This window comes from Neodiprion pinetum, chromosome 2 (genome assembly GCF_021155775.2).
Source record: "Neodiprion pinetum isolate iyNeoPine1 chromosome 2, iyNeoPine1.2, whole genome shotgun sequence".
Taxonomy (NCBI): Eukaryota; Metazoa; Arthropoda; class Insecta; order Hymenoptera; family Diprionidae; genus Neodiprion; species Neodiprion pinetum.
This window is the reverse complement of record NC_060233.1, coordinates 17,789,009-17,802,091: the sequence shown is the minus strand read 5'-3', so window position 1 is coordinate 17,802,091 and position 13,083 is coordinate 17,789,009. Positions and strand designations below refer to the sequence as shown.

At 37.7% G+C, this 13,083-nt stretch overlaps 1 protein-coding gene across 5 annotated transcripts in view; it reads right to left on the bottom strand.

The window, feature by feature from the left end:
* Positions 1-13,083, bottom strand: part of LOC124212453 (zwei Ig domain protein zig-8) — a 508,955-nt gene that overhangs the window by 100,485 nt on the left and 395,387 nt on the right. For all 5 annotated transcript variants that reach the window (XM_046612492.2, XM_046612494.2, XM_046612493.2 and 2 more), the window contains one exon: positions 4,181-4,318. In XM_046612492.2, the coding sequence (XP_046468448.1) occupies positions 4,181-4,250 (70 nt within the window). In that variant the 5' untranslated portion in view covers positions 4,251-4,318. The remainder of the gene's footprint in view (positions 1-4,180; positions 4,319-13,083) is intronic.

The following is a 13,083-nucleotide window of genomic DNA, read 5'->3' as shown; positions in this document are numbered from 1 at the left end:
TACTAATTTATTTCTAATAAAATCCCCATCATCAAACTGTTTCACTCGCATACTATTCTGATTTGTTTGATCTTCTGCACCGTTATAGTATTCACTGAATCCAATAATTCCAGAATAAAAATTTCCAATTATCGGAATAATTGTTCCTTGTCAAACTATTCTAACGATGTTTCCTAATTTATTCGGGATTATTTATAAGATGTGTTCAGCCCTGATGGTGCCGTGAAAGAGACGAGGCTTTGCAATAGAGCGAGCAGAACGGAGTTAGCCGGAATAAGACACGGGCTTGTACAGACCAGACTAATATATGAGTTTCCAAGGGTCTTTAACGGTCGTGGGCCACTGTAAAAACGCTGATAGTCATGCGTCTGCTTAACTTAAAAATTGCAAGGCCCTGTTCCTCGAAGACAATTATCTACGTCCTGGGAAGGAAAACCTAAGTGGTTATAAACCACCCCCCGCACTCGCGCATGCTATCCTCATTGAAAGAGACATACATATGTGAAGAGGCTTCTCGCGTTAGTTAGCAAGCGACGGTGAGATAGACCACACATATCCTGCATGTACGTACACTTTAAATAACATATCTTGTAAAATATTCGAATACATCGTAATTATAGACAACCGTGTGATAATTATTTTTAACCAACGTCGAGTCCTTCCGTATGTTTCCCTACACATACAGACAAGATATCTTTGTGATACTACATCTGCGATTTTTTTTTTTTTTTTTTATTCCACGCGATCCCTGAAATATTTCCAAGTCTAAAAAAAAAAAAAAATATGAAACTTATTTATTTATTTATTGCAAAAATATCACATCTAAACAAATGATTGAAATTCGTACTTTTCCACGAAAAAAAGCTTTCCTGCTAATATCCATGTAAATTCAAATGCCATCTCTTACACAAACTTAATATACACCAAAAAATTGGACAAAATTATTTTAAATTTTCCGTATTGTTGTTTTTACTTGTCCGCCATATTGGAGCTGCCATACTGAATTCTGGAATTTTGAGTTCAGATCGTAATTAGTGACACCCAAAGCCCATGTGTGCAAAATTTCAAGTGAATTACATGTAATAGGAAAAATGTATGCAGGAAAGGATTAATAGATATTCACCATATCATACGGAAGCGATACAATTAAATAAACAGGCCGAGAAAGAAAAAAGACAGGAAGAAATAGTGATAAACACATTCTCTCCGAAGCTTGTCATTATGAACCATATTTCAATATTCTTATATCGAGAATTTCATCGATTCGATAACACAATTTCGCAGCTATACATATAGATCAATTTTGATGTACTTGTGCGTCTCGTTGTATAAGTTAAATTATTAAGAATTTTTTAATTATTTATCAGGAAAAATTTCACTCTCTTCTCGAAGTCACTTGTCTAATTGTATTGCTTGTATTAATGTTTTCACTGATTAATAATGTCCATGGCAATATTGCACAACTTTGAATTATCTGTCTCAAACACGTTTAACAAAAAGGAAGACAAAAATCTTGAACAGGAGAAAGCTAAAAATTACCACTTCAGAAAAAACAAACGCAATTAAAAAACCTGAAATTAATTAAAAAAGAAATCAACAATATTCATAGGAAAAGAAAACTGAGAAACGAACAACACAAGTACAGCGATAAAAATTAGAAGGTGTGATAAAAGAAAGAAATCGAGCCGTATGTCAGGCTACATAAAAAATAGTTCAATATAAAATAAAATAAACATAACTATGCAACTAAAAATTCAGAGTAAAATCATAAATAATCAAAAAATATATTGAATGACAAGGAAAAGCAAGGTCAGATCGCATCTCGTCGTCATCAGTGGCCTACAGGTTTGTAGGACTGTAAATTGTAAAACAATTGAAAGCTCCTTTCATACGTTGAAAACTTGACCTTTCCAGACAAAAAATTACCGTATGTATGGAGTCCAAGTGAAGACCTGGGCAATAATGAAAATACATATTACAACCGTTATTTATTTTTTTTTGTCGTCACCAAACATATGTTCCATTCATATATTTTTTCCGAAAAACTTAAGTAGACAGATAACCATTTGAGAAAAACGTGAATCTTGACGAGCAGACCAGCAGAAACCTTATGAGTGTGAAATTAAAAAGATCTGTGACATGGAAGTTATTCACAGTTCGACATGTATAAAGAACCGTCAAAAATGAGAAAGGTGAATCACTTTCGTGATGATCGACAGTCAGGGTAATTGTTCACGCCATAAGCAGACACCGTCTTTGTGTAGCCAGTACGAATTGAAGATGAGGCGATTGATGTAAGTGATCAAACACTGCATCAATAAAAAAGAAACTTGAAGTATAATTTCTAATATTAGTTGAAACTTGCAAATATTTTGACAGTAAGATTCCGGAGTTACGCTTATGTTTACTAAATTCTTGATCGCTGTTAATAATTTATATCAACTTGAATATTGGTTGTAGTTGCAAATGCAAGGGAAGCAGAGTTGACGGTTTGAAGAATTGCAATAAACTCGTTGCTGGGGGGGTGTTTTGAAGAATGATTTGAAAAGAAAGTGAAATGGTATAGGAGCTTGATTGTTTATATTTATTGGTGGATTTATGAGATTCGTTGATTATTAGGATTGGTGGATTTTTGGGATTGGCCGAAAAAATGTGCACCAGGAATGCGTTATGGGAAGAGAAGTATTGGTACATAGGGCTTCTTGGAAAAGGTATGTGGATAGGACCAATAGAAATAGAAATATTGGAAAGTCCCATAAACGGGTCTCTGAGAATGACGCTTGGGGAAAATTGCGTCTCATCATCGCGCATTTGGTTGCCAAATGTGTCAGTCAAAACTAGAGAAAAAAGCTAGTAGTTCTCTTTTTATGGCTGTTTTGCCCCATGGGTTCCCGGCCGATGTGCCGGCCACTGTCTACGGTACGCATTGTTCCCGGTGTGATTACAACCCCCGATGTCTTGTTATTGAAATCACCGAATCGATCTTAAGAATCTATAGGTAATGCATCTCGAATAGTGATAATGTTGCAAATAGAATTATATTCATCTAAAACCGCATGACACGACACGCAACACTGATAAATTAGTGAGACTGAACATAACGACGATACGTTGTGACGTTGCTCACTCGCGATTTCTCCCGCGGAATGTTTACGGTATTTCAACCAGTGATATACGATGGTTTCCCATCATTTTTGGTTTGATGTGCTCTCCTATTTCTCCGTAGTTTGTTTCAGTGCTCTCAACTGTGCGTAATTGTTCCGTCAACTTCGCACCCCATTCAAGCTCTATCGAAGTGGGTGCAGTCGGTACCAAGATAACTAGCGTACCTGCATTCTTTCTTATATCCGCATACGTACACGTTTTAATTTACTAAAGAATAAATTACACCGACCGATAGAAGCTGAATTTTTTTTGACAATTTTGGCAATCGTTTCACCAAAATGCGTGGATGCGTTACGTTTTGGCGCGACAACGATTCGACTTTGAGAAAATTCGGCATGGGGACGTTTTGGCGCTAGACATTTCGGGATGGGGATGATTCGGCATTGGGACGGTTAGACGCTAAGGTTTTATATTGTTGATTCCCAACGCAACCATAACGTTAATTTTGGTATCACCAATAAGGCTAATTGACCTAAAAAGCGGAGCAGAAGTAGCATATTATTCCCTCTTAACGCATATTTGTCAAATATGAGAATTGCGGGAAATATGACCCTCATCGCTCGCTTCGCTCGACTTTATTCCCTTGTTACATAATGTACTATATTTCAAAGTATGTCATAAAATACATTCGTTCAGGGCTGAAATTCGAAAACAAACACCCACAAAATGTGACTTCCGACTTCCCGTCATCCGTAGCTAGACCTGCAAGAACTTTCCCAGGGACCGAACCTTGTCTAACCGACTTTGCGAGTCTAACTAATCGTGGTTCACATTCGTTAGGTATACCGACCGACGATATTCCTTATTTTTTTTTTTCAACTTAAATTTTCGTTCAGCACTCAGGTATAATTATGACAATGTTGAATAAAAGCATTCAGTTCAAGTTTTCATTCCATAACACAGCGTTTAGCGTCAAAACATCCCAGCGCTAAAAGGTCGTTGCGCCGAAAAATCCTGTCAAGAAAGAGTTTGCGCGCCAAAAAACGCCCTGATTTTCATATATGCGTCTACTCACCCGTTTGTGATCGAATCATAACCGAGAGGAGGGCAAGACAGCAGCATGTTAGGAACTGCTTGTGCCACATGACTGCACAAACACCACTTTCTCTGCTTATCCCCAACCCTGAGCATGGGTAGTGACCGTCATAGTAATCTGAAACAGAAGAGAAGACTTTTTCTCATTCGTTTGTATATTATCTCTTACGTGTACGTAAAAAAAAGGATTCATCCTATTTTCTTATCCTGTATTTTGTAGGTCCGCCAACATTGAAAATTTTCGTGCAATGATTTATTTTTTTATTTTATTTTCAGATGGTATTCACACGCACTGAGAGGAAAAATAGTAGGGAATATGTCTCTTTTGATCGCAGTATGGGAACACAATGGATTAAATGATATTTTATACCGTTTTTTTTTTCTTTTTTTCGGAAGGATAATTCAAATGTGAAACTGAAGTTTATTCGATTGTTATTTACAATTAATGTTTGAGAAACTAGGTAATTTTTCTGAAGATCCGAAATATTATTTCAGTTTCTACAAGAGCAAACTTAATAACTTTTTTTTTTTTTTTTATTTGAGTCTTAGTAGTAGTAACGATTTCAGAATTTCATGCTAAAGAAATTCCGAGAGGAAGTTACAGACGCATAAAAAGTAGAAGTAAATTCCAGATCGTCCAAATTTTTCCAAGTTCTCAAAATCGATAGTGACGCCGCGGGGCTTCTAGATAACCCAAATGAATGCTTCTTTTAAACGAAACTATTTGAAATATTACCCAGCAGTGGATAGTGCTAAAGCAACGCGCAAAACTAACGTTCGAGGTTTTTTTTCGTGCTACCTTAACAAGGATGCACGCGAGCGAAGCAACGAGCTATCCAGGTTCAGTTGCTCAGACCATGCATCGAACCTGAGCTAGTGCTTGACAGTGAGTTTGTAAAAATTTGAAATACATTATATTGAAATGTTATTTTTTATGATGAAAACTAATTCGATAAAACACGGCGGAAAGTTCACAGACATATTTCAAAAAATATTCCAAAAAAGCTTTTAAGAATCTGTCAAGAATTATTTATGGGAAGATATCAGAATGAAATAATTTACAAAATACTTCATTAAAATGTTTAAAACATATTTGTTTTACTTTTCAAAAAAATATTTTGATGAAACTTTTTTCAAAACGTATCTTAATATATTCCATTGAAACGTTTTAGAATTTTTATCGCATTCGAAGCAACGAGCTATCCAGGTTCAGTGATTATTTCTATCATAAAACCGTATCCCGAGACACCGAAAATAAGTAGTAATTTTTCCGCGGATTCTATTACAATTACCTATACTTTCGCTCCAAGTGTATATTAGAACCCGAAGCCTCGGAGATATGAGGGAAACACGTGATTGAGTTATACTCATAAATTTCGACAGGAAGTTAAATGAGGATCTTGCTGTCGTTCCAATCTGGCAGCAACAGTTTCGAAGTAGCAGGCGCAAAAGCAAGGCTGGGTACCCAAGTGGGTTCAGTCGTTTGCAACGATATTTTATTGAATTCTCTTACTCAGCCTGACGGAGCGGAGGATGAAGGCGGCGGGCATCGCTGTATGCTTGTGCGGAGTTTTCATTCCTGTGCTTATTGAGCCCAGGAGGCAAATGTTGACTTTACAAAAGTGCCTGAGAATCACAGGTACCAACGAGGGAAATGAGCATTGAAGGAAAAGGAAACGAAATTACTCAGTCTGTTAAGCACGATGCCAGAGTTTTGCGGAAGGAAATTTCAAGTACCTTTCCATAACCGTCGCTAAATTTCCAATTATATGGGTCTTTCCTTTGTCACATTTTCGAGTCCTTTATCATCGCCTTGGCTTTGCAGACATAACTGTCTGTTTTTTCTCTACCTTTGCCTGAACTCCGAATCCGTTACAAGTTTCCCATCCTTGTTACTTACTAGGAAACCCTTATCCAGATCACACGCACTTTGCAAGTTGTTAAAACTATCTCAAATTATTCTCGCGTTGTAATATCAAACAATGCAACTAACCGAACCCATCGATAACCATGCATCACAGTCTGTATCACATTCCACCATTTGTGTTGTATACAATTGTTGAATAAGGTAATTAAGGGGGTTACCCTACTGTGACGAGCGTCGAAACAGGTTGTAACGGTATAAGAACGTAAAGCCATTCAAATTTAAGCGCCTTGAGCAAATGTCAAACGCCGCAAAGCGTTTGAGAATCGAAACAAACACTCGGTTCCAGAGGTCGATATCGGATCACCTGCCCGGTAGAGGAGTAACATCGAGCTCTCTACGGGAAGACGCCGAGGCGACAGGTTCGCCGAAAATTTCTCGTACGACAAAACTTTCATTTTTTTATCCAAACACGTGCAATGTGATCTGATTCATCCGTATATTAAAAGACGTAAAAAAGCAGACTCATATATCTCTTGGCCTTCAAATTCAAATTAATCAACGAGACCGAATCCACATGGCCATTATAATCAATAACTGGTGACGATCAATTATTGATTCCTTCGCAAATTCACCAGCAACTGTTACATCTCTGGAACAATCGAGCCACCCACTTCACCTGGAACATCCGAGCTAAGGTAACAAATGAATGAATAATAGGTGCCCATGCCACATTCATTTATTCCTTGTTCTAGTATACTCACATGGTTAAATTTTGTCATAATGCATTATATAAAATCATCCTTATGCTGTAATTTGGAATCATTTACATAAAATCGAGTTATTTCACAATTTAGCGTCACTCTCAACAGCTAGAAGTCCCCTTTGCCATTTTCAAATTTATGTATTATGCGTATTTTAATTGGAGTGCGAGAGTTCGTGAATTATTTATTTTCATAATTTTGATTAATCCACACTTTCCACTAATTTTCCCATTTACCTTCTCTCAGATTGATCCTGAATAAACGAAATGTTCTTCCGTGAACATGTCTTTTACTAAATTACGTGCTTTATTCATTGAATATTCTCAGCCTCTGTAGATATATTTTATTGCTTAGTAGTCGAATAAGATTTGTAGCGTGAAAGGTCGCAGGCCATAAGTAACGTCACAAGGTCAATTTTCTAATTATAGGAAAAACTACTCATGCCATATATTAATAACTTTTTGATATCAACTAATTAACACGTTAAGGTGTATCCTTGAAAATATTTCACTGAAGAAGCTAGTGCTCAAACTTTGAACGCGTTCTTCTCAAAACTATATTTTTCAAAATATTGTACATGGTACCTCGAGCTGTAATCGATGAATTGACTTGGAATTAGGTTTGCATTATAAAAAGAATAGTATTTATCGGGTCACGAACGCTTTTGTCGTTCTCAATTTGTCCAATAGCTATGAATGATAATAATGCAACGTTTTCGGGAGTCGATGACGCTGAAAAAACTTCGGAAAATTTTTGATTCATGCACCAGGGAGGCAAAGTGGGTATTTTCACGTCGAGCGATTAAGTTTGCAATATGAATTGCAGGCGAGCGCGTGCACGTGTCGAAGATGAATATTGCAAATATGCAAAGCGGAAAAGACTTTGCTTTCATGGTACACGCGGTGCGTTAAATAAAAAAAGTGTGTTTTTCATTTTTTTTTTATTTTTATAGCAATACCAATACTTGGTCGTGAAGTGCAATTTTAGGTACTCCGATACTACCGGGTGTCCCATTTTAAAGTACCACCTGATTTATTTCGAAAAAGACTGCTCTGATCGAAAATTGACTCAAGTGAAACTTCTAGGGTTCGAAGGGGGACGTTCGAAAAAAAAATTGTTTTCAGTCTCAAATTCAAAATGGCGGCGCTACGATGGCAGACATGTTTTTTTTTAAATGGGAACATGACTTTTTTCTTCTACCAAAAAATTCATCACATCAAAACTAACAACTTTTGCATGACCGTTTTTCGGATTAAGTCCGTAATTTTTGAGTTAGAACGCAATTTTTGACTATTTCAGCGCTATCCAGGATGTACTACGAGGAGGTAAAGTCTTAACATCCCATGTGTAAATGTGTGTGTGTGCGTATGTGTGTGTGTTCATGTGTGTATAAAACACTCGCAAGGATCAGGTCTCTGCGGCTCGTCACTTCCGCAGTATTGTTGGACTCCAAACCCTCCTTGTAGTGTGTGCGTGTGTGTGTGTGTGTGTGTGTGTGTGCATTCTTGCATGCGCGCAAAACTTTGAACCCTTCTTAAAGATGTTCGAATATCCCACCATTCATGTTCAAACATGCCTGAGCCCTTCTCTCAAAACCGTCAACTGTTCTTAGTAGAACTTCTCTTGAGATCACTCGGCAGGCTGCTCTGATTCGTTCCATCATATTCTCTCGCGTTCTTACCTCCTCGTGGTACATCTTAGATAGCGCTGAAATAGTCAAAAATTGCGTTGTAACTCAAAAATTACTGACTTCACCCGAAAAACGGTCATGCAAAAGTTGTTAGTTTTGATGTGATGAATTTTTTGGTAGAAGAAAAAAGTCATGTTCCCATTTAAAAAAAACATGTCTGCCATCGTAGCGCCGCCATTTCGAATTTGAGACTGAAAACAATTTTTTTTTCGAACGTCCCCCTTTGAGCCCTAGAAGTTTCACTCGAGTCAATTTTCGATCAGAGCAGTCTTTTTCGAGATAAATCAGGTGGTACTTTAAAATGGGACACCTGGTATATGCTTGTTTGCCACAAACATGATTACTTTACGTACGGAACGCAGGCAAAGAAAGACAAGTCAACCATAGTATTATTATTACACAGAAAAGGTTCGTCACCGGAAATCTGATACAATGTAGTTAATGAGCATATTTTTTGTGACATTCCACCGATACTTGTGATATTATGCACATCGATCGACCACGCACGAAAGCCATCGCAAACCACGAAGAGACATATCTTTATTGGATTATATTTTTTCCACAAAAAATTCCTAGACAGACTCTTCAACATGTAAATGAGTTGATATCAAAATAAAAGAAAAAATAAATAAATAAAAAATTGACGGTATTGAAATTGACCAAAAGCGGCCGGTGTGGAATTCTACTATAGAACAATTTTCGCAGTCAATTCAAAACTTGAACGTCGGATAGTGTTAAATTGACGATAAGCAGCATAGATTGACATCAAATAGTGTTGCATTGACACCAAAAAGTATTCTATTGATGTCCCTATCGCGTTTGTTTGTAGTGTTGAGTTAGCCTTCAGTACTTAAAGACTTGACCGAACACATATCTCACGAAACTCATTGAGTTGGCTATAATTTTCTGAAGAATATAAGCTGCGTCTTAAAATAAGGCAATTCAGTTCACTGAAACGAAAATCATTTGCACTGTATTTGACTCAATTGGTGATTTTTTAAAAAGTGCAATGGAAAACGATCTAAATTATCTACTATTCATTTTCAGAATATGTTTTTTAACCAATAGCGGAGAGAAAACATAATTGGTTGGTACGATTGACATCAAAGAGTAATCTATGTTCGTATAATACCCCGCAGTGTATTATATTAACAGATTTTAGGCCTATAGAAACCGAGCGGTAGAACTAAGTTCTTCTGAAAATAATCATAGTACTAGTTAAAATTTATATTTCTCACATCGTAAGTGATATGGTTGAATTATTTCTATAAATTTGTAGACCGAATTTTTGACCTTCGATTCTTACCTAAATAGAAAGTGAATTAATAAATAAATTTGAGAGACGAGTTAATCGAAGATTTTCACCCAATTCAGGAATCAATCATCTACATATTTTAATGCTTCAGGTCCAGTGATTTTTAGCAGTATAATTCATACTATTCAATGAAAGAATTAGCACGAAAATATAATTTTTCATCAGGATGTCAGAAAATTTGGTCTTCACGAGATTGAGAATTATGAATCCCACGTACCGTTGGGAGAAAGGGTTAGGTTTTAAAGGTGAAGCCGAGGTGAAGAGAAGATGCCTTTACAGGGCTTATAGGCCAGGAATGAGTTGCTAAACGGTTTCTTACGTGCTTTGCCGTGCTTACTACGAGACGTATATGAAATTATACGTTACACGGTAAAGCGTCTAATTTTCTGTAATCACTATCAATCTCCGATTTGGGTATTTAATTACGGTTTAATTAAAACCTCGGCAATAAGGTCGAGCAACCCATGGCAAAGTTTGCGAACTTTATCTGCAAGGTAAGCGAGGTGCTGGTTCGCGATACTTCTACGTTAGCGAAGCACCTGCTGAGTCTGGAGTAAAACGGTTTAATTATGTTTTCCGTATATACGCTTTGCCGGACTCACCTTTGCCACTTTCATTGCATCCACGCTCCACCCCTGCTCTTAATTTTATCCAACTTTTTTTTTCATAATACAGGAAAGTACGCACTGGTATGGCGCTATTACAACCGTCAATAATTTTTATCTGGAAGCCTCTTTGGAATAATGATATCTTGCAATATCGTAGCAATAAAATTAAACGATGTGCATTGACCTCTCCGCAATATTATTATCTCACAACACACTTCAGTAAATTACAATTAGTTTCTATCAAATTCTGCGCTTCCCCATGAACGCGGCAGCACGTTGAACTTTTAGAAGCTCCAATTTTCCTGTAACTTTAGCCCATGCGGTGCGTTTCAGATATACTATTATACATAACACTTCAGCAGCTTCACATGAAAGGAAAAAAAATTACCTTACGATCTGCCGATTCGAATGCATTTTGGCACACATGGACAAAGGTGATTATCTTCAAATGAGAAACAGGCCTGGTCAACAGTGAGATTCTCCTTCTTGCTGCAACCGTAAGAGCATTCTAGGTAACAATTTCATGTGGCAGCTATACTGCAACTACATGACCGAACCCTTATAGATATGTGGTAGCCTTGTGGACACTTCATGGTTTTATCTCGGTAAGTACTTGACAAGGGGACCAACATATATGGCATCTAGATAGTAACAGGCTTTGCAAGCTTGATGATGTTGTCTTGGTTCTAATATCGCTGCTAGCTTGCGATAGCAGCTAGTACCACAGTATCAGTGACCATGCCAGCACAACGCTACGCTTAATTGCTGTTGGGTAAATGCCACGTCAATACTCTAAGAATCCCGGGACCATTCTACCGCCAAGAAACCCCGAATACTCTGTGTAGAATGTCTGATTAGCAACTATCTTGAAGTTAAATACGTTGGTTGTCATTGTCGAATACACACCAAGGAAAAGCCGCTTAACGACTACGGGGTGATAACATCAGTTAGCCATCTCAATTCTAAGTATTGTAATTTTCACGGGTTTTATGGACACCGTGTTCTTGAAAATACCGGACCGGTGGATGGCTTTGTCCGTTTTGAAATTAGAAAATTTTTATTACTCTCTGAAAAATAAAAGGAACTGTGTTTTAAGGGAAGTACGCGTTATTAGTAACGTGTATTTGTCAAGTCCCGGTCTTGGTCTATCTGTTCCAGTTAACGTAGGATTATTTAATCTGTTGCAATAAGATGCAAATTCGGGCGTTCAGTTAGTCGTCCGTGGTTTTTTAAGACTTGGGCGATGATGTCACTGTGCAGAAACAAATTCTGACGATCCGTGCCGTTACTGCGCTAACACAAATTATATAGATTCAGGCTAACAATGAAATACCATCATCGTATTCCTTTCGCTATCTGTTTGATTTTATGTACTGCTTTGCAGACACGGGATCCACTCCGTTGCCTCATCACAGATTCTGGTTGTTACACCGTCATTGCTCCCTGAATAACCTAAGCTGTGCAGACGCTGGGCGTTATTCCGTCGCTGTTCTCTGGCTATTGTTTGATTCTAAAGCAATTTATGCAACTCGTTAGTTAATAAAGACGCAAGTGTAGTTTCAACAAATTTTAATCAAACGAAAACTTATCTGATAATTTACAAAAGCATTGGCAACCAAGGTGCACATGCAAGAACAATGGTCGTATAATCTAATAAACTAATTCTAGGCAAATCAAATAATGCGTGATTCTGTGGTTACGTTCGTGAATTTCGTTTACGAGTTTAATTTATAATTTTATTCGTTAAACACTTTATCAAGTTTTTCTTAACTCGCCTTCTTTTCTGTTTGTTTGTTTCTTTGTTTGTTCGTTACAAATTCTGCTATCTATTTTAAACTAACTTCTAGATGAGTTAGAGACTTGAAACTTTAAGAATAGCTCAGAACTGGAGGGCAATGCAGTATTAAATTAAGTTCGATAAGAATTTTGCAACGATTTTGAACTGTAAAAATATATATGTATTTTAACGGTTAGCTGGTCGACATGCGCGACATGAGGACGATACGACGACCACCGCCGTAGACCGAAGGTAGCCGGAAACCGATGGACACGACAATAGCCGACGGATACCGAAGGTAGTCGAAGACGTTAGAAGAAGACGACCGGCGACAAACGGAAATGGCAGGCGTGATCAGTGACGCACATTGTCAAAAGAGTCGCTGATAAGCACGGTCTTACATACAGGTCTGGAAACTGGTGGTGGAGGTATGTCCTCTTATTGAAGCATCTGCCGTTTCGCCAAGTGACCACGAGTGTCGCTGCGATTAAGGGATTCAGGCTGTGCGAGAGAGATGGAAACAGATTTTTGACCGTCCGAGCTGTTTCCGTCTCTCTCACACAGCCTGAATCCCTCTATCGCAGCGACACTCGTGGTCACTAGGCGAAACGATCAGTGCTTCAATAAGAGGACACCCCCACCACTGAGATTTTGACCGAGTTTACAGACCTGTATGTAAGACCGTGCTGATAAGCGTTCGAAGCAGCGAACTAAAATTTGCCACATATCTCTGTTATAATCTCATCAACATATTTGTTGGTATAAAACGAAAAACGTGGGGGGGGGGTTAGCAATAGATAATAATAAGGAGTGTAGCGAGTAGCTGTTGTTGAGAAAATTCACAGAGCAGTTCAAATCATTTGCA